At 40.6% G+C, this 23,854-nt stretch overlaps 1 protein-coding gene across 2 annotated transcripts; it reads left to right on the forward strand.

The window, feature by feature from the left end:
- Positions 1–718: 718 nt before the first annotated feature.
- NXPE3 (neurexophilin and PC-esterase domain family member 3) lies at positions 719–23,525 on the forward strand. 2 transcript variants are annotated; one of them, XM_048966004.1, is made up of 6 exons: positions 719–830; positions 4,856–5,068; positions 9,895–10,655; positions 11,502–11,575; positions 15,507–15,713; positions 17,214–23,525. In XM_048966004.1, the coding sequence occupies exons 2-6, from the start codon at positions 4,976–4,978 to the stop codon at positions 17,762–17,764; spliced, it is 1,686 nt and encodes a 561-aa protein (XP_048821961.1). In that variant the 5' UTR covers positions 719–830; positions 4,856–4,975; the 3' UTR covers positions 17,765–23,525. The 2 variants fall into 2 exon arrangements, with proteins under 2 accessions (XP_048821961.1, XP_048821970.1); XM_048966013.1 differs by lacking the exon at positions 719–830 and adding an exon at positions 1,260–2,399.
- The last annotated feature ends 329 nt before the right edge of the window (positions 23,526–23,854 follow it).

A 23,854-nucleotide genomic window follows, 5' to 3' on the forward strand; every position in this document is an offset into this window, starting at 1 on the left:
GGTAGGCATCCAGGCAGGTCTTGAAGTTTCCAAAGAAGGAGACTTCACAATCTGTTCCAGCCTTTCCTTGTATAAGAAGTGCTTATAAGAGATGCTCCTGGCCCCTCATTATCTTTGTTGCTCTCTCTGGACTCTCTCTAGGATATCTTTGCCTTTTTTGAACTAGAGTGCCTAGAAATGGACACAGTGCTCCAGATGTGGCCTTGCACAAAGGGGGAGAACCACCTCCCTCAACCTGCTGGCCGTGCTCTTTTTAATGCACCCCAGGTTACCATTGGCCTTCTTGGCCACAAGGGCACACTGCTGGCTCATGGCCATCCTGCTGTCCATCATCACACACAGGTCCTTCTCTGCAGAGTTTCTCTTCAGCATGTCAGCCCCTAATTTGTACAGATGCATGCAGTTATTCCTCCGCAGGTGCAAGACTCTACACTTGCTCTTGTTGAACCTCATCAGGTTCCTCTCTGTCCAACTCTCCAACCTGTCCAGGTCTCGTTGAATGGCAGCACGGCCTTCTTGGTGCGTCAGCCACTCCTCCCAGGTACCATCAGCACACTTGCAGAGGGTGGACTCCATCTCTTCACGCAGGTCGCTGATGAAGACGCTGGTCCAGACCAGACGGATCACCGACCCTCTTGGCGCGATGGCTGTGGGCGGCCCTGGCCGAGAGGCATGCGATGTCGGCGGGCGGGGCCGGGGTGGAGGAGGAGGTGCCGGGAGGTGGTGCCATGGCAGCGGCGGACCGGGCAGGCAGATACGCGGCGTGCCGCCTCCGGGCCGGGGGAGAGGGAGCTGTCGTCTCCTGGCCCGGGGGAGCGGCCGGCATCACGGTGAGGGGCGGGTGGCGGGGAGTCGGGACTGCGGTCAGGCCTGCAGCGGTGGGGTTGTGTGGGGAAGGGAAACTCCGGCAGGGGAAGTGGGTGCGGGGCCGGCTCGGCTCGGGGCGCTGTAGCGGAGGAGGATCCCACAGCGCCCGCTGCTTCCCGTGCCTCACTCGCTTTTTGTCTCGGCGGCTGTAGGAAGGAAGGCAGGCAGAAAGGCAGGAAGGCAGGCAGGCGCTCCCTGGAGGCGCGGGGCTGCCCGGCTTTGCCCGCGGCCTCCCGGGCCGTTCCTAGCCGAGGGGTGGGTGTGCTGCGGGCCGGAAGAAGGAGGTTTTTCTTTCTTTCTTTCTTTCTTTCTTTTTTTTTTTTTTTTTTTTTTTTTCTTTTTTTTTTTTTTTTAAAAAGCGTTTTAATTGCAGAATTGCACCTCCTGTTTGCTCTCTTCTCCCACCTCCCTGCGTGTGGAAGAGCGTTGGACCCGTGCTGTGGCGGCGCGTGTTTATCAGGCTGGAGGAGCTGCAGCAAGCTGCAGCAAAGCGAGCTCCCGCCAATGGCTTGTGATGACCTCTGAATGTCAGGGCTGTCTGGGGAGCGAGCCTCGACTAGGAGAAACGGCTGCGCTTCTCTTCTGCTGTGACTGCAGCAGCTGGGTGCCTAGCATGCAAGAGCCATCACCAGGATTAGATCCGTATCTTAGGGATGTGCATCACAGTTCTTTGAGGTGGCTGCGCCGGTATGTGCTTCGGCGGCACTATTCGCTCACAGGTGTTTGGGGGTAGAGGTGAGAGTGATATAAACTAAAAGGCAGATCTGTAAATGGGCATCGGAGAACAGGAAATGCTGATCATAAAGATGTCATTAGTTTCATGTGTTTCTTTTGTAACTGTGGGCAAAGCGATGGATGTCATAACTCGAAATGGTGCAAAGCTGGTAGGAGTAATACTTCATGAGCAGCAAATTAAGTATAGGACTGAAGTTGAAAAACATAATAAATAAATAAATAAAACCCATGATTTGCTATAGAAAAAAATAATCGCATCTTATAAAAAAAATCTTAACTGCCTGTCATGTTTTGTTTACTTTTGGATGCAAACCATCAGCATAAGAGACTTTGCTGGAAGAAAATACTTTGTATGCACACACACCTTATACATATATATATAAAAGGGACCTGAATTATTTCCCAAAAGAGAAAAGGCTGAGAAAAACTAGGACTGTTCAGTCTGGCGAATAGAAGGCAAAGAGGCGATTTCCTCACTCTTTATAAATATCTAAAGTGTGGGAGTTAAATGGTTGGGTCCAGGCTCTCTCCAGTGCTGTGCAGTGACAGGACAAGGACCACTAGGCATAAACTGGAATACAGGTGTAGAGGAAATACTAAGTCACAGCTTGAAGCAGTGATTGAGCACCTGGTAGGAAGGCAGAGCCAATTCAAGGGAGCTCAGGTGCATGCAATCCACCTGAGGGACCGGAAGGAGTGGAGCCAGGATCCACCCCTTCTCACATCTCATTAAAGAGTTGGCAGTGGTGGTAAGGGTATCTTCTTGGAGATCTCTGTGCATCTGAGGCCTTCTGAAGGTAAGCAGTTTCTTTCCTTTATGTCCGTGGCTGCTGCATTTGAGCAAGCCCTCGCTGCAGCGTAGGACTTTGCTACTCTGCTGTCATTACTGCGCTTTCCATTGCATTACAGCGTTACAACAGGATGTTGTATATAAATATGAGGCAGATCTTCATTGGCAGGGTGATGGACCACTAGCACAGGCTGCCTGGAGAGGTGGTGGAGTCTCCTTCTCTGGAGGCATTCAAGACCCACCTGGACTGTCTACCTGAGTGACCTGCTGTAGGAAATCTGCTTTAGCAGAGGGTTAGACTTTATGAGGTCACTTCCATCCACTATGGTTCTATATTATATATGCATATAATACTGCTTCATCTTTCTTTCCGCTTTGTTTTTTTTCCAAGGGTATTTTTTGCCTTTTACATGGATGGCTGCAGAGACCACTTCAAGGATACAGGAAGAATTGAAGGCTTTTTGTCTTGCTTAGATAGCTTGTGTTATATAACAGATGAGCTTGATCTGTTCTTCACAGATGATGAATCTGAAAGTAACTTGAGGCCTTTGCTAAAGAAAGCTTTAAAAGCATGCTATTGCTTGTTTTGGAGCGTGTGACTTTTACAGAGATATAGTATTTTAAGAAAAAATTTCTAGCAAGAGAGCTATGAAACATGTATGAGAAGAATGTCTTCAGTTACAGGTTTGGTAAGCTGATGGAGAGAGCTTTTAAACTACCAGAGGAGAGGAGCCTCAATCCACTGAAGTGTTACTGGTTACAGTACCAGGAAAGGGATCAGAGGGCTGATCCTGGAGGGTACCTGGTCACCTGGAGAGCAGCACAGGGCAATTCCAGCTATTTCATGCAATAAATTGGTTTAATTAGGGGCCCAGCTTGAATGCCTGTACACAAATGCTTACAATGTGAGAAAGCAGTCAGGGAAAAGGCCAGTATGGCTGATATTAAAGTAGGGTTCTGTTACCCAACGAGGACGAAGAGATATGTAAACTATTCTGTGTGCAGCTCACCTCCTAGCCCTTCTTCTCGTGGAGGACTGCTGCTTCCCAGATGTCTTCTGGAAATACAATACAACAAAGAGGGAGCAGTCTAAGAGATTTATGGTGGATAGCTTAAAAACCTATCTGGTATTTTATCCGAACTTAATACTTTATATTAACACAGAGCCATTCCAATAAGTCTGCTTTTTTTTTTTTTTTTTTTTTTTTTTTTTTTTGCATTTGGTCAGTTTGATACTTTTATTTTAATGGATGTTTTGCTCTTTTGATGCTTGTTTGTCAGTCAGAGAAATGTTCTCCGTAATTCTCTGCAAAGCAACTGCAGTTATAATCCATATAATCCTTATAAAGCAATTCCATATACAGTCTATTTTGAGGCTGTCCTGGTTATCCAGTAGTATATTTCAGGATTCTAATCTATGCTCATCTAGTGAAAGATTTAATTAGGTAATTGTGATATTCAGAACATCATTACATTTAAGTTCATGCAATGTTCTTCATACAGTCTGAATAAATACTGTTGCTCTTCAGCTAAACTATTTATAGAAGGTTGTGCAACGTTTCTCTAATCATTTGATGTTGTTGCACTTGGTAGATGTGTGTATGAGTAACACTGTGTGGAGAATATTGGATTGGAGGGGACTGCGTTCTTTTGACTGCCTCTGCTTGCCATCTGTTGTGTTTCCAAGTTCAGATCCTCTCCTTCTGTAGGAATGAAACCCATTTAGCTTGCAAATCACTGCCTTGAAGTTATCCCGTTCAGAAAGAAGAAAGACAAAAGATTCGAACTTGAAAAGCATTAAGCTGCGAGAACAGTTTATCAACGGTTAAATCTGTGGTTCTGTATCACAGTTGTTCATCAGCTATCACGCAGTATTGAGGAAACATTGAGAGTTAAGCTTTATAAAAGCATGGCAATGACGTATTGAATTTCATAAAAACAATCCTGCGTTCTTCAAGCAGTTTTTTTTAACCATTAGATCTTCGTAAAAATATACACTGTATAAAAGGAATGATAAAGATCAGCGAGGATGTAGTCCTCTCTGTAGATCTAGAAGATCCTTGGTAACAACTTATTAAAGTCTCCTATCAGGTAAACGTGGGGATGCCTAAAACCACAAGTTTCTGGTAAAAGTCTTGGGCTTACAATGGCTGGATGGTGACAGTGTGGCCTAATAGATAAACAAGATGGTGTTTTTCTTAGTTGCCAGAAGGAAATCTCACATTCTTCATTTTATTTTTCTGTCAAATACAGGTGAAATTGCCTTTATGATATTTTTGCCTTGATATACCCATTAGAATTATAGATAGTGCAGTTCAGATTGCCACAAAAATCTGTCTGTAGACTTACCAGGTCTGTTAAACCAGTTGTGGTAGTGAAGAGTTCTACCATTTAAATACTTTGTGCGTTCAATTCCAAGTCATTTTGGGGGGCTTTATATAACTCTTGTAAATGTATTTGCAGGAATGAAGTGGAAGTCAGCTGAACTAATGTGCGCGCTACTGAGACGAAATGACATTTATGTTTGTGATGAATGGAAATCATGGCAGCATCTAACATGGGAGGAAAAGACATGAATGGACAATGTGGCGTGACTCACTCAGACTGCAAATCTTCTGCCTTCTTATGGCAGTACTGGCTGTTGTGGTGCTGGTCCATAACTTTTTTCAGTTAGAGGTAAGTGGAGATGGTTTGGATGGTTGGAATAACAGAAAAATTCAGAGCAGAAAGTGTGTATGGACATCTTCAACACTCAAAGGGATAACTTCAAAGTTATTTTGGGTTGCTCACTGTGTTCTTGAGTTGAATTTTGATGTCCTTCAGCAAGGAGGCGTTCTGCAGCCTGTCTGGGCAGCCTTTCATTGCTGTGCATAGAGAAGAACATTACCATTATGTGCATGTGGAAGTTGCGTCTTGTCAGAAACAGACAGTAAAAGGACTACAATTTCTATCTTCAATTTGGGTAGTAAAAAAAGCCCTGAACATAATTTGATCCCTTCTTGGTCTTCTCCAGACTTCTGAAAGTCTGCTTCTATTAGTGTCTTCTAGTATGTCATGTATTCCAAACCCTTAGTCATCTTAGGGATTCTCAGCTGGTCTCTTCACTTCAACTGTGGTAGTAGGTGGACAAAAAGCAGATATAGTGCTTTAGATATGGCTTTACCATGGCTGAGCTGAGGGAAATTAGCACTTCCCTCAGTTCACTGGATATGTTCTTGTTAACACATTGCAACAAGAAAATGAGTTTTCACCTGATTGGTTTGCTCTCTACCAGAATGCCTAATTCTGTTTCTGCAGGTGGACTTTATGCTGTTGATCACAACAACAAATCAGTTAGTCAGTTTTCAGTACAGGCTACATAAATGCAGATGAAGCTGGACTTCATCAGTTTGTCTGTGAGGGTATTTTGGGAGTCTCACTGAAGTCAAGCTAAATAACATCACTGAGGATCCATTGCAGGGAGCCTTGGGGGCTGACCCTTCCCTGTGGCTGCCTGCTTGCCCAAACTTTCCATTGCAGCATTTGGCAGGTGAGCATAATGCTTAGGTTAACAGTAAATCCTGATTATTTTTGATGCATATTAGCTGATAAGTGTGTTATATGTTTAAGTTGCATGAAACCCACTTGCAAAGTCTTTATCTTCTGGCTAGTGATGCCCAAGTAAAGTTATCCCTTCTTACGCTTAAAAAGACACTGTTGGGTTGGAGGTTTAGATAAGGGCAAGGAAAATGTCTGAGATATAAAATAGCATGTAGCATGGGAAGAATAACAGACTTTCATTGCCTTGTTCCGCTACTAATGGAGACATGAAATTGAAAACTGCAGGTGCCAGATTCAGGGCAAACAATGCAAAAGAGCAAAAGTCCTTGCAGTAAGATTGAGTAACTGCTTGGAAACATTCAAAAATCAGGATGAATCATAGAATCACCAAGGTTGGAAAAAACCTCTAAGATCATGTTGTCCAACCATCCACCTCTCACCAGCAGACAAAAAGAACAAATGAACTATGACAGTGATGCTTTTTCTTTTTTTCTTGTGGTGGCGTTGCTGCTAAATTGCAGATCTTTGCAGAAGAAAACTGTCATCTCATTCAGTTTATTGCTGGAACAGTTGTGTGTCAGGTGGTGGCTTTTTAGAACTGGCTTTGACATTTTGGATTTATTTAGCACCTACTCAGTGCTGTGAGACAGTAAAAACAGCTGATCTCATGGCTGTTGTAGATGAATATGAGGGCTAGAGTATTTGGAGTGTAAAATGATTGAAAATAAGATGACTGGCCTCTCAGTAGCTGGTATTTGGTCTCAAATATTATCTGCTGTATGAATTAAGACTCTGGGTGAACTTGAACTACTTTTTTTTACTTCCATGCCTGTCATTTGGAAGTCTCCTGGGATGTTTTCTGCTCTAATGTAGGAACGTAAACAGTTTGGCATAGTACATGTGGAGCAATTGCCATAAATCTAACAGTTACAACTCACAGATGATACTGGACTTCAAAATATAGATGAAGATCCACCTTTTCAGCAGGAGCTGAAATACTCAGCATCTTTTGTTTATCAACCACCTGTGTTGTTGTATTTAACTGAAAACAAGTGTTTGCTGCAGATCTAATGAAGTCTCGAATGGCACAGGTTTAATTTGAAAGTCATCTTTAAAGATCATCTATTCTTGCTCCTTTGCCCTGGGCAGGGACATATCTTTGAGAGTGTGACTGCCTCTCTGGGGTTGTAATGTTATACATTATACCTTATTTTCACTTAGTTGGTAGCAAGGATGCTAGAAACTGAAAATATAGCATCCATTTTTACTTGCTTATGCATCAGGAACAGCTCACAGACTTGTTTGAGCTCAATTGATGTGTAATCCATTCTGTCTTGCCTGCTTTACTAGGTAGATATCCATTAAATTACTTTGTGATCACATCGGGGTTCTGATTATCTTTAGAAAGCAGAGAATAAATGCTAGGAATTGCCTTCAAAATCAAGACATTTTTGTGTGTAGTGCATGTGAAAATAAAGCAGGACAAGCGTTATTCTATATGGACGTTACATTGGAAACTAAAATAATGTAAGATCTAGGGAGAGGATTCCTGAGAAGTGTTTGAAGATGGGTTTGTTTTGTTTTTTGTCTGCTCTGAGAAACTTTATCTTGTTTTCACTGCTGATAGTTGTAGACCATAGAAAAAGGGTGGATAAGGAATGGTTGGGACAAACTAATCTATCAGTCCAAAGGACAAGGCTTGCCTATTTGTAGGGATGGGGGAGTTTGAACGCTTGTTTGGAAATGAGCCAGGGAACCTCTTCAGAAAGGAGGATGGTTTGGAAATTTCAATCAAGGGTCTTCCATATACAAATTGACTCTGAAGCTTTTCCTGCCCTAACTGGAAAAGCTAATCTCTGTGATGGTTTTTCCTGTGAATGCCACATGTGTTGTAGCACACTTTCAACCCTTAACTTATAATTTTGCAATAATATATGGTCTTATTTGTGCTTGGAAGAAGTCTGTAAAGATGATTGAGGTTGTTACAGGAAGAATGGTCTTTCCGTGATGTGGAGACAGTTTTGCATTTACCTTTGTAGAGAGGGTGTTGTTTGTTTTGTCTTTTTTTTTCCCCTTCTCCTTGAGGGTTGATTGAGAAAGTATTTGTGGTGTGGTCAATTCTGCTTTGTCATAATCTGGAGATGCTTCGGTTGATGTGATAGCTCTTGTTTGGGAACTTAGCTGAATGCAGCTGAAGTGCTTTGGCTTGGCACTGTGCTAAAAAGGATGCTTAAGTGTACCGTTTTAGAAATATTGAGTTATATTCTGTATTTTGTTTTGTGACCTTGAATTGGTTTAGTGTTCTCTGTGCCCTTTTCCACTGAATTCAGTAGATATTTCCTTGGAGGTACTTTAGAAAGGCTAGCTACCTCAAAGCCATCTTCTGTACAAATAAATCTGACAGAAGGAATAGGATAAAACTCTGACGAAATCTACAGAAGATTAAAGCAATGATAGGCCTGTTCTTAAGGCTTTCTTAGGTAGCTGTGTTTCATTTGAAAGGATTTGAAGGTAGCTCTTCATTTGAAAGGATGCCTATGCTTTTTTTTTCCACATCCTCTTGATGGATCAAGCTAAAAGAAGAAATTTTCCCATGAGAATCTCCATTGAATTTGAGAGTTTTACAAACACCCCTATTCTCCCCCTCATTCCTCCTTAGGAAGTTTCTTAAATGCTTTTGCAAACTCAGGCATACTTACCAACGTGTTGAATGTGTTCAAATGTATAACTAACTTAAAAAAAATAATAATAATAATCATACCATGCAATGTTTTCTGTGCCACTTATACGTATGAGCAGAAGAAGGGAAGTAGTGAAGGCATTCAAAAGTAGAAACTTGGCGTAATTTAGAAATATGTGGGCAAGATTTAAGAATGAACTGTGCTTGAGAGTCGTTCTCAGCTTTGCCTGGAATGTACTGGATTAGAAAAAATAATGTGTGGAGACATGTTCACGTTTTTATCTGATCCAATGGAAAAGAGAAATAATCCTGAATTACTTTTAATGGGCGTTGGGGAAATTCTTGAAAATCCTGGATGGAAAAGTAAAACAGAAGGTTCTATTATAAATCATCTTAAAAAAAAAAAAAAAAGTATCCATGGGTACTTTGCATTTTAGTTAAAATGTTACAACTCATGATTGCATATTTTATAGTTAACATGGATATCAAATAGGAAATTAATGTTCTACATTATACTGTGTTGTTCTACGTTATAATGCATTCATTATTCTAAGCTGATCAAAACCAACTTCTTATAATGGCCTTCAAACCTGTAAGTTTGTATTTCTTGTTAGGTTTACTTTTTTTGGAAAAGAAAGAAATATAAACAATGTTTTCTTTCTTTTAATTTAATTTGAATACATCAATATACTACATAAAGCAGGGGAGCTACGTAGTATATGTATATATGCTAGGTAATACTTGTGTCAAGGTCTTTTTACCCTGTAAGCACTGCTAGGTAACAACTAAATATTGGTGTGTTACCAGCACTCTTTTCATGACAAATCCAAAGTATAGCACTACTTTGGCTGGGATAAAGGTAATTTTCTACACGGCAGCTAAAAAAGCAGCATAATGCTTTAGCCAGACTCTAATTACGGTAAGAATATTAAATGAGTTACTTTTCTATTTAATTGTATGGCTTTCTGTATGTGTTTCATATTGTTGATACAGAATATGCTAATAGCCAAAATACTACCACAGAAAATACTGAGCATACCTCATGTAAAAGACACTTTGCCAGGGCAGGATAAAGTAACCATTGGGTAAGCACAAGTTGTACAACTGCTTCTTTAGACATCTCATAGTCCAGGGAATCAATCTGTATGTTCTATTAAAGTTGCTTCATTTGGTCAGCCTCAAAGCTGTGCGAAGCAAAACTCCTGGTTCTTGGACAGTATCTGTTCTTCGTTGTGTTTCATTTAATAGCACAGTTTCTTGTACTCTTTTTTTCCCCCTCTAGCACCTGGATGACTACACAGTTTCAGGATCAAATTGGATAACAGAGAACAATGACCAGCCTTCTCTATCACAGACAACTAAAACTACCAGGAAGCCTTACTGTGGTTATGAGCAGCAGACTTTGTCCAAAAGAGAACGAGCTGAACAGGAATCATTGCTTGCTGCACTACAATGGCCGAAACCCCCTGACGGCAAAATTGCTTTTTTACAAAGCACTGATCCAGTACACAGTGACTTTGTGATTGTGAAGCCCAGCAGGTTCTTCAAGGTGGGTGACCAGTTAGAGGTGGTTGTTCGTGTGAGGGATTTCCAAGGAAAACCCAAGCAATATGGTGGAGACTATCTACAGGCACGAATCCATTCTCCTGTGCTGAAAGCTGGAGCAATAGGAAGGATTGTAGACTGCCATAACGGCCTTTACAAAGTCTTTTTTACGTTACTTTGGCCAGGAGAGGTCAAAGTATCTGTGACTCTCGTTCATCCAAGTGAAGCAGTCCAAGTCCTCCTGCGTTTACGAGAAGAAAGGCCTGACAGAGTTTATTTCAAAAGCTCATTCAAGTCTGGGAGGTTTTCAGAAACTACTGAGTGCAATGTATGCTTGCCTGGAGATCTTCCAGTCTGTAACTTCACAGATCTCTACACTGGTGAGCCCTGGTTCTGTTACAAGCCACGAAAACTGTCCTGTTCCAGCCGAATCAGCCATGCCAAAGGTGGATATCAAAAAGGCCTTCTGACACATGAAGAAAGCCTCTTTTTCCAAAGGTATGTATGTCACTGACTTTATATGTACTTAATCATTTTTTTAAAATATATATTTGCGCTTTTTTTAAGACAAACTTTAGGATGGAGGGGAAGAAAATACTCAACTATTTGATTCAAGCACCTGCTCCTGAAGATGCACACCTTCTCTAAGGGTGGGAATCTCTTGTATTCCACCAATAGTGTTCAATCACAAAACCCTACTAGGTTCATTCAGCTGTCCACAGACAAGCACTTCTGAGAGCTCTTTGTGTGTAGGGGTGTGGGCTTTGCTTCTATATTGAGCATAGCAAACTGCTGTCTTGCTGAAGATCTCTGAGACTGGTTGGGTGTTGACTGATGCTGCTGTCACCACTGGCAGCATAGCATAGAGCTAAAATTGCAGGTGGTGATAATGCTGGGCTGCTTGAAATCCCGTGTGTACTGTGAAACAGCATGTGGCATTGTGGAGGCTGAAAACAACAGCCACCTCCTCTTGAGGTAAGCAGTTACTGAAATGGGGCAGAGCTGGGAGCTGATGCACCAGCGTGCCCTCTCAAGTAGTTTGCCTCCTGGCAGAAGTCCATGTGCCCCAAGCTGGGAACTTCCAATCTTTGTGGTTAATCCCTCAAAGCATATAACAGGCTTCCCATAGCTTAATGGTTTTATCCAGGCTTGTGCATGTAAGAATGTGCACAGGATTTTTGTCCTCATGCTCTTAAATCTTGAATTCTGACTGGAAACAGTGAGAGTGGTCTTAAGGAAATTGAATAATCAATTCAGCTGTCAACACATGGATTAAGAAAAGTGATCTGTAAGGCTGTAAAACTTGAAGGTAATGTCACATAACTGTTTTAATCTTTGTTCAAGTGATGTGAACATCAAAATGCCCATACTCTCCAGAGGACCTGACTCGGTGATTGTAAAGCCCAAGGCATTTACAGGTATAGTGAATTTTACAAAATTCCTGGTTTTATTTCATATTTAAATAAAAAGAGTGAGAAGCATGAGATACTAATGAGTTTGTTAGTTTTCGTAACGTGAAATAGAAATAATCTTAAGTCTTTTTTGTGTTGAAGGTGGAAGCTTTTGAATGTTACTAAGGACTAACATCAAATTTATCTAAAAAGACATGTAAATTGAACTTTTAGGAAAAACAATTGGTGTTTACTTCTGATACGTACTCAGAGATATAAAATGTCTTAGTTAACTGCTTAGCAAATGGATTAATCTAGCAAAGCTAACTGTGAGGTGTTTTTCAAGTTTTATGTGTTTATTTTTCTAAGAAATTTATGTAATAGGTATCAGCTTGCATTTAATTATTAGTATCACTTGTGTTACCATGCAGTGTCATAACCTAAAGTTGTGGACTAGAACCTAATTTTTCTGTATCTTGTCTAAGCACAGAAAACACAGTCTGTGTTAGGTTAAAGTGAAACATTTATCTAATTCAAATTCACCTGCATGCTTTTAATGCCTCTAAATACACTGCATAAAAATATGATAGAGAATTACTCTTTAATTGAAAGCTCTCCAGTATTTTTAATAAGCTGTAGGAGATATTAGAGTTCCTGACCTGAGCAATTAAATCATAAAAGAAAGCAGCCTGCAGTGCTGCTTCTTTTTAGTTCTGCCATTCTCTTGATTTAAAAAATAAAAAATAAAAAATAAAAAGATGCTGTCAGGCCAGCAGCATTTTCCCCCTTCTGTCTCCAGACCCTTTAGATGTGATGTGTTCTGTTGTTTAATTTTTAAAGTATTTTCTTGTAGAAACTGTTTGAGATTTGATTATATCACCCTTTTTACAGGGGGTGGATGATCAAAGTATGTTTTTATTTCCTGAGGTTTAATGATAGGTTGGAAAGGGTTGATAGGAGTGGCACAATTTCCTCGGGGAAATTCCTTCTAACAGGAACAGTCTCTGAACAAGTAAATCTAATACTCTGGAATAGAGATGATGGGTGTATGACTTAGGATTAATGCCTACTTACATTCCTTATTTTATTGTCTTTAGTTCTGTACATTCTTTTCTTTGGGAGGTAAATGTAGATATAGTTCACTTTTGAAATTTTTTTTTTTTTCTGAGCTATAATCGATTTCTATTCTTGGTTTGTAACTGTTCAGACCAGAGCTTTTACCTTCTTTCATAAAATCTAGAAGTAATGGTCTTTGAATTCTGGAGCGAAACAGGTATGCTGCTGTACAGAGGTTTCAGAACCTGGTGTTAGTTGTACTGTGAGTTCACAGCTTGTTCTCACATCTCACTTCACGTATGTACAAGGGCTGCTCTGAGAGTAATACCTCCCATTTCATTATGTCAGAGGCAGATGTTGGTGGGATGGCAGTAAAGGCTGAACTTTCCTGCCAATATTCACTTACATGTTGTTGCATGTGTGACAGATGGCAGCAGAGGGGCAGTCTGAGAGAATGGTGTCTGACATGGCAGTGCAGATGAAGCAAAGCTGTGTCACTGAATTCTTCCATGTGGAAAAGATGGCACCCGTTGACATCCATTGGTGCTTGCAGAACATTTCTAGAGACTGAGCAGTGGATGTGGATGCAGGCAGGCTGTGTGGGTAACAGTGCAGCAGCAGTGGAGCACTTCATCTGGTATAGATTTTGATAAGTGTGGCATGCATTCTTATTCATCACTAGCAAAAATATATAGCTAATGATGGTCGCCATGCTGAAAAATAGTGTTTTGTAGCTGTATCTGTTGTAGTTTCCATGGAAATAAATAGGCATTACTTTCAGAGCATCCTATTTATATGCTTAGTGTAATAATCACTTTAAAAGTTTGAATGGTTTGAATGGGAAATGGTTTTAAGTTGAGGAAGGGAAGATTTAGGTTGTATGTCGGGGGGAGTTCTTTACTGTAAGAGTAATGAGGTACTGGAACAGGTTGCCCAGAGAGGTTGTGGATGCCCTGTCCCTAAAGGTGTTCAGGGCCAGATTGGATGGGGCCCTGGGCAGCCTGGTCTGGTGTTAAATGGGGAGGTTGCTTGTGGCAGGGGGTTGGAGGTTCATGATGCTTGAGGTCCCTTCCAAACCAGGCCATTCTGTGAATCTTTACACTAAAACTTACAAAACAAAAGAATTTAAGTTGTGAATTCATTTGAGTTTGTCTTTAGTTACATGACCACATGGTAGCCTTTTCACTTCCTTTGTAGCAGTCCTCTTTCATATGGTTTAGATTACTCAGCATTGTTAGTTGATTGCTCTTCTTTCATTGGCCCTATTGCCAGTTGCTACATGTTATTTAAGAAATTATCCAAATATAAGACTTTTTAATGGATTTTTCTATGGTTCTCAAGGTTATAGACTTTGTATTCTGTGAATGTTCCTGTAAAGTATAAGGGGGCTAAAATCTATTGATATAAAACACAGAATATTGTATAGGAATAGCAAGACCAAAAATGACTATCAGGGATGGGTGTTTAAAGATGCCTGTGGGGGTTGTTTGAATCTGTGAGTCTTTAGGGAATTAGCTGCTGCTGTGTTATAATGAAACATCTAGCGGAGGGTGTTTCTGGGCACTAGAACTCCATTGCCTCTACTTTTTCACAGTTAGAATGGGCCCTGGCATGGCTTTGGCCATGTGTGGTTGTGCGGTCCCAAACAGCTGTAGGCTATGACAGGGCAGGGACCAGTAGTCTCCATGGGTAGGTGGGTATAAGGTGGGTATAAATGTTCTTTAATAGATGGTCACGGCTCTTCTGTGTGGTTAGTTGGCTTCAATGCCAGAGAGCAGCTCTGTGCTTCTCTGTTCACTGTTCATTGACAGCTTTTCTATCCAAGCTGTGGCTTTGGGTTTCTTTGGAACTGTGAGTCAGCTCATTTCCAGGCCCTTAAGTGTTAGAACAGATATGTGGAAAAGGAGGAACCTGTACTTAATGACCTCATGAAAGTTCAATGTGCGCACTGGCTGCTATGAGAAATAAGGCAATGTTTGACTGATGTAACCTTGAGATTGCAGCTTCTCTTCCTGTAATCACTGGCCCCAGTTTTCAACATAACATCCAACTTCTGCAAGACAAAGAGGAGTCCAAAGAATCAGAGCTTCCCTGGTGTTGTCAAATTACTCCTCAGAGGGCAACCTTTGCCAGCATTGAAATAGGAAGAAGTTGGACAGCAGAAAGTATGAAACCCACGGAATTAAAGTTTAACACAATTCATACATTCCAAAGGCACGTAAATATTGGCAGTAGCTTTAATTCTGGCACTTCCTGATTTTGTAGTCCTCATAATTCAGATTTCATACTTACAGCATCTGTGGCCTATATTAGTGTCAGTGTGTGGACTGTTCCACAGATGGATTTACACTAAGCAAATACAAGTGCTATCAGGTTATCTCTTGCATGTTGTCACCTTAGGGCTGGTGTCCTCTGCTGCAGTGGGAGGTGCTGCTCCTGTAGAGCACAGCAGCTGCCATACCTTCCTGTTGGCAGACTGGCCGCTAGAGGGGGGAGCTGTACTTCGGCAGATTGCAGATGTGTGCTGGCGGAGGAGGCATAGTGAGGCTTGGAAATTCTGTGATGCTGTCCATACTGTCCTCCTTTATCAGCATCAGATATAGTTTAACTTAAAAGTACTTCAAAGTAAGTTAAAAAGTAGTTAAGTTTAAAATAAGTTTTTTTTTTTTTTTTTTTTTTTAAACTTTAAAGCTACAAGTGGTCACATGTAGTAGGTTTTGATGCAGAACCAGTGAGGAAAGTACTTGGTCTTACAGACTTGAGATGCATTGAGCTTTCTAATGTATATTATATGCATTCTAAAGCAAAGTAGTTGGATGTACACATCCATTTAAGTGATAGCAGGTGTGTTTGTTATATGGTAATTTCAGAGTTTTTTGGTTTTTTCTTTTATTTCTTCCAGATTCAAGCAATATGGACAGGGCTGAAGATCCCACAGTTTCCCCTTCTGGTTATTACTATGAAGATCTTTGGAGGCCAAGAACACACTGGATTTATCATTTTAACAAGTCAGATGATATAAGCAAGTGCTTGCAAGGAAAAGTAATCCACTTGTTTGGAGACTCTACAATAAGGCAGTGGTTTGAGTATCTGACTGCAGCTGTTCCAGGTTGTTATTTTTCTTTTTAATTGATTTTTTTTAACCTTGAAGACATTTGCAATTCTTTATTCTACTCATTTCAGATGCAGAGTTGATCTTATTGAACAGTAATGTCAAAAGGGAGAGGGAAGGCAAAACGTCATCATAAGTGCTGATAGAAAGGCAGTCATTCAGATTTTGAGATTTGACTTTTGAGATCCTAAAGTTTGAGAAAACTTTAGAAACTTCTAGACTTTAGGAGAGAAAGGGCCACAAGTTGTGCATCTATGAAGCTGTCATTATAAAATGTTTTACTAGTTAAGAACATTGTTGATACTGTGAGTTATTATGTGGCCACGAGGTGGCATACCAAAACTTGTTGAGGATTGCCTGGATGAGGCTTGGCAGGTAATATTTTGGAGTGTAGTGAAGTAGCAAAATGACGTCCAGAAGCAGATGACTACTGTTGATTTGGTTTTGAGTTTTAACTTTTTATTAAATAACACAATTTCAGTAGCCAATTTGGTATTTCTCTTTTACTCCAACTCTAAGGTAGTTCAGTAGTGTTGAAATGGAGATTGAGACTCCATGTTTACTAATTAAATTCTTCTTTAAATTTAATGGCTTTCTGAAGTTGCTGTGAAAGTTACAGTGAACTTCGTGCTCATAGAGTGACAATGAAAAAGCCTGTTGGTAAAAAAAATAAGAGGTCTGTTTAGAAATGCTTTTTTCTTTTATCTGGGGAAAAAAACAGTTTGGGGAACTTGGAAAAAATACTAATACTTATTATCTTTTTAAGGTAAAGTGTGCTGGCTTGCAAATTTCAACAGTCATATAAACTCTGTTTTGAAATATGTAGTCAATATGCCTGTGGAGCTGTTGCAGTGGATCCAGAGGCAGGACAAAAAGATTATTAGAGGGCTGGTGCGCTTCTCCTGTGAAGAAAGATAGAGGGAGCAGGGTTTGTACAGCGTGGGGAAGAGAAGACTGCAACAGGAGATGTCATTTTGGCCTGCCAGTATCTAAGTGGAGCTTATAAGCAGAAGCGAGACCAAATTTTTACATAGGCAGATATTGATAGGAAAGAGGGGAATGGTTTTAAACAGGAAGAGAGAAGGCTTAGCTTAGATATTAGGAGGAGGTTTTTTACTTGAAGGGTCTGCAATTCTGTGATATTTGTGTATGAATTAACCTGTTTGTGTATTTGTGGTGAGGCATGGATACAGGCTGCCCAGAGAGATTGCTGGTGCTTCATCCCTTGGAGGTGTTCAAGGCCTGGTTAGATAGGGCCTGGGCAGCCTGATATAGTGGATAGCAACCATGCCTGCAGCAGGGGGGTTGAAGCTTGGTGGTCTTGAGGTCCCTTCCAACCTGGGCCATTCTATGATAATGCTTATCTTTTGCTTCACTTTAGGGTTCTTAGAACTGTGTATGTATTCACTGCTACTGTTGCCCTGTGATCCTTTTGTCCTGATGAATCATTTTGTGTTTTTTTCTGCCTTGAACTAATGTTTGCTCTTGGGCTTTCAGATCTAGTGGAGTTTAATCTGGGGAGTCCTAAGAATGTGGGCCCTTTTATGTCTGTGGATCTGAAGCACAATATCCTACTGAAGTTCCGCTGTCACGGACCACCCATTCGCTTTACAACAGTCTTTACAAGTGAACTGCGCTACATTGCTAACGAACTGAATGGCATCGTTGGGGGGAGAAACACTGTGATAGCCATAACTATATGGTCCCACTTCAGCACTTTCCCTGTGGAAGTGTATATCAGGAGGCTGAGGAACATTCGGAGGGCAGTTATTCAACTGCTGGACCGCAGCCCCAAGACTTTAATCGTCATCAGAACCGCAAATGTTCAGGAGCTTGGGCCAGAAGTGAGCCTCTTTAACAGTGACTGGTATTCCCTTCAGCTTGATTCTGTCATGAGGAAAATGTTCTCAGGAATTGCTGTGCACTTTGTGGATGCCTGGGAGATGTCTCTGGCTCACTACTTGCCACATAACTTGCACCCAAAAGAAGTAATTGTTAGGAATCAAATAGATACATTTCTATCTTACGTGTGCCCTCTGCAAATTTAGCACAAGTAGGCATCCCTGTGTCACGTTTTGCTGCAGCTGAGGTAAAGTTGGTCTTTGCCAGAGCTACGAAGTTTATGCTGGATGGTGTGGGAGAACTCTGCTTATTGTATCTGCATTCAGTATAAGCAGGCTGGCCATAAATCTAGTAGCTGCGAGGGGTAGTGGAGAAGAGTTAACTGTTCAGGCCATGCCTTGTGCGGTTGATTCCTTAGAATCTTATTTATATCTCAGATTATTAGCAAGCACCTTAAATTGACAATATTCAATAGGGAATTATGTGGGTTGTTAGCTTTACTAGTTATCTGCACTGTATGTTTAGTCCACATAACGTGGAATCTGCTCAGAACTGGGTGGAATCTAGTGAAAGAATTATTTGGGAGCAGTTTTTCTCCCACACTCACTCTCTCTGTCAACTCAGAGTTGGAGGAGGATCCCCTGCAGTCCTACGTTGGTCAGAGAAGCACAATGCCTATTCTTTTCTCAAAGTCCTAATCAGAAATGTGAAGTGTGTCTTAAAGCTGCTATTGTCATTCAAGGAAGCTTAATCATAATATCTATACTATGAAGTCATCAGGAGTTGGCTAAAATTTAGTAAAGCACACTAGTTAGGCATTCTTGGTGTTTACAGATAGCTGCTAAATAATGCAAATGGCCAGTATTTTAGTTGGGTTTCCTGTACTACTGAATCTCTTCTGAGTTTTGATACTGTCGTCTTCTTGATTTATCTGTAACAAAGCAAAGTGTGTATGTTGACCCCAGTGAAGGCACTGTCTCAGGCAATTTGTGCATGTTAAAACTGCAAGCTTGCCTGCTCGAGGCATTTCCTAATGAAATCATTTTACTTCCCTGTTAGATAAACTTGTTCCTTTATGCTCTTGCAAAGCTGGGCTTCTGTTGTGTACTTTTATACATACATAATACACTGTGTCAGGAGAAGCCAAGTTACTTGAATACACTTAACAATTTGTGAATGGGTCACATAAGTTTGGCATAAACTAGCATCAAGGCTTTGTGCTGATGTCCTCCTTTCCTTCTGTGTTGAGCAGTTTTATTACTTACACTGGCAACGGTGAAGCTGTTGAATAAAAGGTGACAGAAAAATAATAAAAATCCCACCCCTGTATAAAACATCCAGGAATGCCCTTCACACAGGTGCTTGGTAAATGTTTGCTGTTTTGCCCATGTGAATGCAGGTGGCTCTTGGGCCTTCTGGAACTGTTTTCAATGCTACCAATTTGACTGAGCCTGCCTATAGTTTTAAGAAGTAGCACTTTGAACATTTTGATTAAATTCAGCTCTGAAATTGCAGAGTAGGAACGTGTTCAGGGTTGTCTTACTTCTGGTCCCACTCAAGCCAAAGTTGATCTTTATCAATGGCTGTACTGAGAAATGTGTCGAGACACATGTAGTAGAGTGCTTCTGAAGAAGTCCATAGTGCTTAAAGAGAATATGAGTCTATTATTTGTGAGCGAACTGAGAAGATAAAAATTGAACAAATGGGCAGGTTGCAGAGTGCAGTAACTGAAATGCCTTTGTATCAGAAGTGTTTTGCTCTCTGCCAGGTCTGTTGCCATGTATGAGAAGACTGTGCTCTTGTTACTGGGTACTGAAGGGAGCTTATACTGCTAGCTACAGGAATGCTGTTTTAAAAACAAATGTAGGTGCTTTTAGCACGTAGAAGTCAACGGCATCCATCAATAAGCTTAACAAATTGAAAAAGTTTAAAAATCACTGTAGGAGTTGCATACGGCCAACTAGCATTAAACCTTACCTTTTCAGACCAGAATTCAGGGTGTCCGCTTTGTCATTTGCTACTGACAACTGCCTTGCTTGGTGTCTGTGAATATATTAGCTTTAGGTAAGTGTTTCTTACTTGGATATGTTAATAGCAATGCATCTGCTGCCAGTAAGAGACCACACCAATTCAGTCCTGGGAATGTAAACCACCAGCTACCACAATGCAAAATGACTTTTCATCTTCTCTAGGTGCATTTTTAAAATGGGTAGAGTATAAAGCTTTCATCCTGAATAAGAAATCTATCCAAATAACATGAATGAAAATTAATGAATTAATGACAAGACTTCAAACTCTTACTTTGAAGGAAACTACTTAATTTGTAGAGTAACCTTTTGGTTTTCCTCAAAACGGTGTATCGTGTGAAAGCACTGTGACAGCATGTTTCTTATCTGAATGTTCTGTTGTTTGCTAGTGCTCTTCAACAGCAACTTCTCATCACTGTTAGCCATCAAAAACAGAGAGGAAGAAATCTTGAATGTTATGACAATCAAGAGAACTAGATTTCTATTAGCAAAAACGTCTAATCACCTTCTGATAGAACCTCTGCCTTTCAGATTAATTTTTTAATAACATATTAATGTGCAAGTCATGAACTTGAGGAAAATTGACCATTAATGTGGGCTGAGGGCTGATGGTTTATTCCTTTGTACTCTGGAATAGACATGAAGAAGAAAGGGAGATACTGAAGAATTACTGATGTTAAAAGACGAAGACTGAGGGCAGAATGCTTTTGTCATTCGGTTGAACTGTAAGCTTATTTTCATCTCTATTCTCCTTTTGCTACCAGTTTCACCAGTTGTGTACATACTGTATATAGTAACATAATCAGAAGCAATAAAATATTTTTAAATCACTTTCTGTAAACCTTTAGGGTTCTAAATGGGCTTTAATGAGGACTTAAAAGATTGGTTGTTTTTCGAGTTACTTAATATGAAATGGGACTCAAAAGGAATTTTGCAGTTGTCAGTGGAGTATCTTCATTTACATGTAGAAATTTCTTTCATGAGATTTTTCAAAGCCCTGTTTTTCTTTTCATTCCCTTCAGTTGAATGGAAGAAAATATGCTATTTTGGATATTTTTATTCCTAACCCTGAGCCTTTTGATTATTAATCATAAGTTTTCTTTACCTTAATTTATTTATTCCATGTGCAGCTCACTGAAGTATCAGTGAAAAACTCTGTGTATTTTTTTATGGTGTTCAACAGAAGATATCAGAGCAATCTGTAAAGCAATTAATCTTCATTTTACGATTAGACTGGTACTCAGTGATTTCCTCCTACTGATAGTTTGACCTTGCTTTTCATGACATTGCTTTTCAAAAGCCACGTTAGGCAGGTTTCTTAATTCTAGATGCTTAGTGGAAATGTTATTTGAGTTCTTGATAAAAGAGAAGACAAAAGGCAGTTGTTATGACTTTTTTTTCAATTTCAGTTGTTTAATTTCTCGTGTTTGCAACACGACTGCACCTTTACTTTGAGACTCAAATGAGTAGTTTGGATTATTCTTAATTGTTAAAGCCTTTAAGCCTTTAAAAAAAAGGAATGTTGCATACTAGAAGGGTCAGCATGATTTCTTCTGTACTGCAGATAATGCTTCCATGCACACATGACAAACACAAACATCTGAAGTTGTCTGCTGGTTAGGGTAAGACTATTGGGTTTTTTACTTTTTTTTTTCAGAAGCATGAGTTAAAACTTCTTTGTACTCATGGTTAAGTAATAGTAAAAAAATGTCTGTCTCAAAATGCATATTTAACTTACAAAGCTCTTACTTACCAAGTCCAGATCACTTCTTCATACTCAGTCCATGCTACGCATTTAGGCTGTTCAGAAGGCTCTTGGTGGCAGTGGAAGTCTCTGTATGTTAGAAAAAAGAATGTGTTTTACAGGTGTCTTTTTTCTATTGTATGGATAATACTGAGATGCTTACAGTACAAAGAAGGCTGTAACATATTATTGCCTGATGAGATTGGAAAAGCCATTCAAATAGCCAAAAAGCTCAGAGATTAAAAAGTTCCTATTAAAATGGGCAAGCTTGTGCACCAGGCATGTTTGATCTGATTTGGTATCAGTTTATCTTGTTTGCCCTAACATCACATAGCTTTTCTTCTTTTTATAGTTCCTTTAGAAATGTGTCACACTTCCCTTAGTTTTACTTAACTACCATATTATGTGTTGCATGTTGGGTAGAAGTTTTATACAGCAATTTATAGATAAAAATCTTTTTTTTTTTTTTTTCAGATGATGTACATATATTTGGAGAGGTGTGATCTGTGCAAGTGGCTCAAGCCTGGCACCAGACCCAGTACTGAAACACATTGTTTCCTGTTGTCAGTGTGTCAGTCCTGACGTATAAGAAAACTTTGTACGTAATGTAGGCTTCTTTCTCTGAGGGCTTTGAAAACCCAGTTGGCCAATGGAAAATCCTTCAGTCACTTCATTACTCTAAGTAATGGATGCAATGGTGTAGTTTGAGTATGTGCCCGCTGCCATGTTAGGACATAAGCTGTGCTTGCCCTGTGGTGGCTTGAGAGCTAGGCTGGAGGAGGTGGGGGCTGCTGTTGGGTTGCCCTGGGGTTACACTGCAGCCAGGATTCACAGCTGGGAAGCAAGTAAGCAGGGTGTATTGCCAACAATACCCTGTTTGACTTGGAAAAAATCCCTCAACTATAAATTCCTGGTAAGTGGAAGTGAGTATACACCGAGGCAGAACTGCAAAATGTTTTCTGTTCTTCTGTCCCTCCTCTCATTTAATGCTGACCCTAGAAGGAAGCAGGATCTGAGGCAATGTCCTGTGGAGTCACCCAAGTTGCTGTTCTTCTGTGAGCTTCTGTGCTGCCATTGTGTCCCATCTGCTCATCCAACTGAAAAAGGAGTAGGGGGCTGCAAAGTGTAAGATGCTTTTTAGTGTGATGTGAGATCAGGCCTCAGACATGCTTAGAGAGGAAAGGGGGAATAAGGAATAGGAAAGGGGAAGCAAAAATAACAGGGTTGAGGGGAAGGAAGAATGTTGTGCAAAGGTCTTCTGTGGTTCTGTGGAGATGTGTTCTTCTGCATCGAAGAGAGAAATGAAGTTATTTGGTCATGCCAAGGTTTTCATAGGTGATAATAGTAACTGTGAGGGATGGAGTCACTTCTGTGACATAACACCCTGAAAGACATATATTGCTTTCCAAATATGTTGAAAAGGAATAGTTCTTCTCACTCAGGCTGTTCAGACACTTCTTTCTCAACTCCCTTCCTGACTGTAATGCAATACAAGTTGTTTCTTAGGCACTGCTGTAAAACTTTTTGCTTATGACTTGTTTATATAGCCATGTGTACTGGGTTGTCAGACGTCTGTAGACATGATAGATAACAGAGGTGAAGAACTTTTTAAACCAAACCCAAAACACGGAATAAGGAGCAGTATACAAGCAGACTTGCATCATGTGCCAGGTGCTGTTCAGAGCTGGTGGTGACTCAGAGAAGGTCTCTAACTTTCCTGAAGTGAAACAAGTGCTTGGCACAGAGGGGACTGGAACTTGAGTTTCTGACAGTAGGGCTGGAGCATTTCTGACAATAAGGCTGGAGCCAAACACATCTGCATCGCTGGTCAGTGGTGCTACACTGGGTCTAACAAAGAGTTGAGACCTGAGGGTTTTTGATCCGGTTTGTCGTGTTCATCCCGTGGTTTATCACTGCATCCTTAGTTAGCAAAGTACTGCATAATTTCCAACACATCAGCTGTCCTCCTTATGGTACAGGAAGCTCTGAAATGAGGGAAATGTTTTATTATCTCTCCAAATCTGGATCTTGGAGTCTCTCCTGAAATGTTTATTCTGTTGCTTTCACACATCTGAGCTCTCATATTAGGTTCCCTAGCCCACTTCTGGGCCGTAACTCAAATGTTATCCTTCTTTACTGCTTGTTTTACTACATCTAGTCTTTTGGAATAAAATAAACTGGTCTGTGTTCTGATTCTGTCCGAGTGAATTGCATAGGAACTTCTCTGCCTGGAGTGGAGCTGAGGGATTTTATGGGAGGATGCTAGGAAGTTAACAGCATTTGAATAGCTTTCTGTGAGCCCTACATGCAGAGTGAGTGCGTAACTAAACCCAAGTGAAAGTACAGTACGTTCTGCCCTGCATCTTAACTGTGTCAGCTGGGATGGGCTTAACAGATTAGTGAATCATTAATGAACGTGCCTAGAAGGGGATTTTGAGGCATGGAAGAAGAGCCTGGGATGACTCTCAAATGAAAACTCTCTCAAATCTGCCATTGATAGTGGTTCATCTTTTAATTCCTAAGGC

Source organism: Lagopus muta, chromosome 1, assembly GCF_023343835.1.
Source record: "Lagopus muta isolate bLagMut1 chromosome 1, bLagMut1 primary, whole genome shotgun sequence".
Classification (NCBI taxonomy): domain Eukaryota; kingdom Metazoa; phylum Chordata; class Aves; order Galliformes; family Phasianidae; genus Lagopus; species Lagopus muta.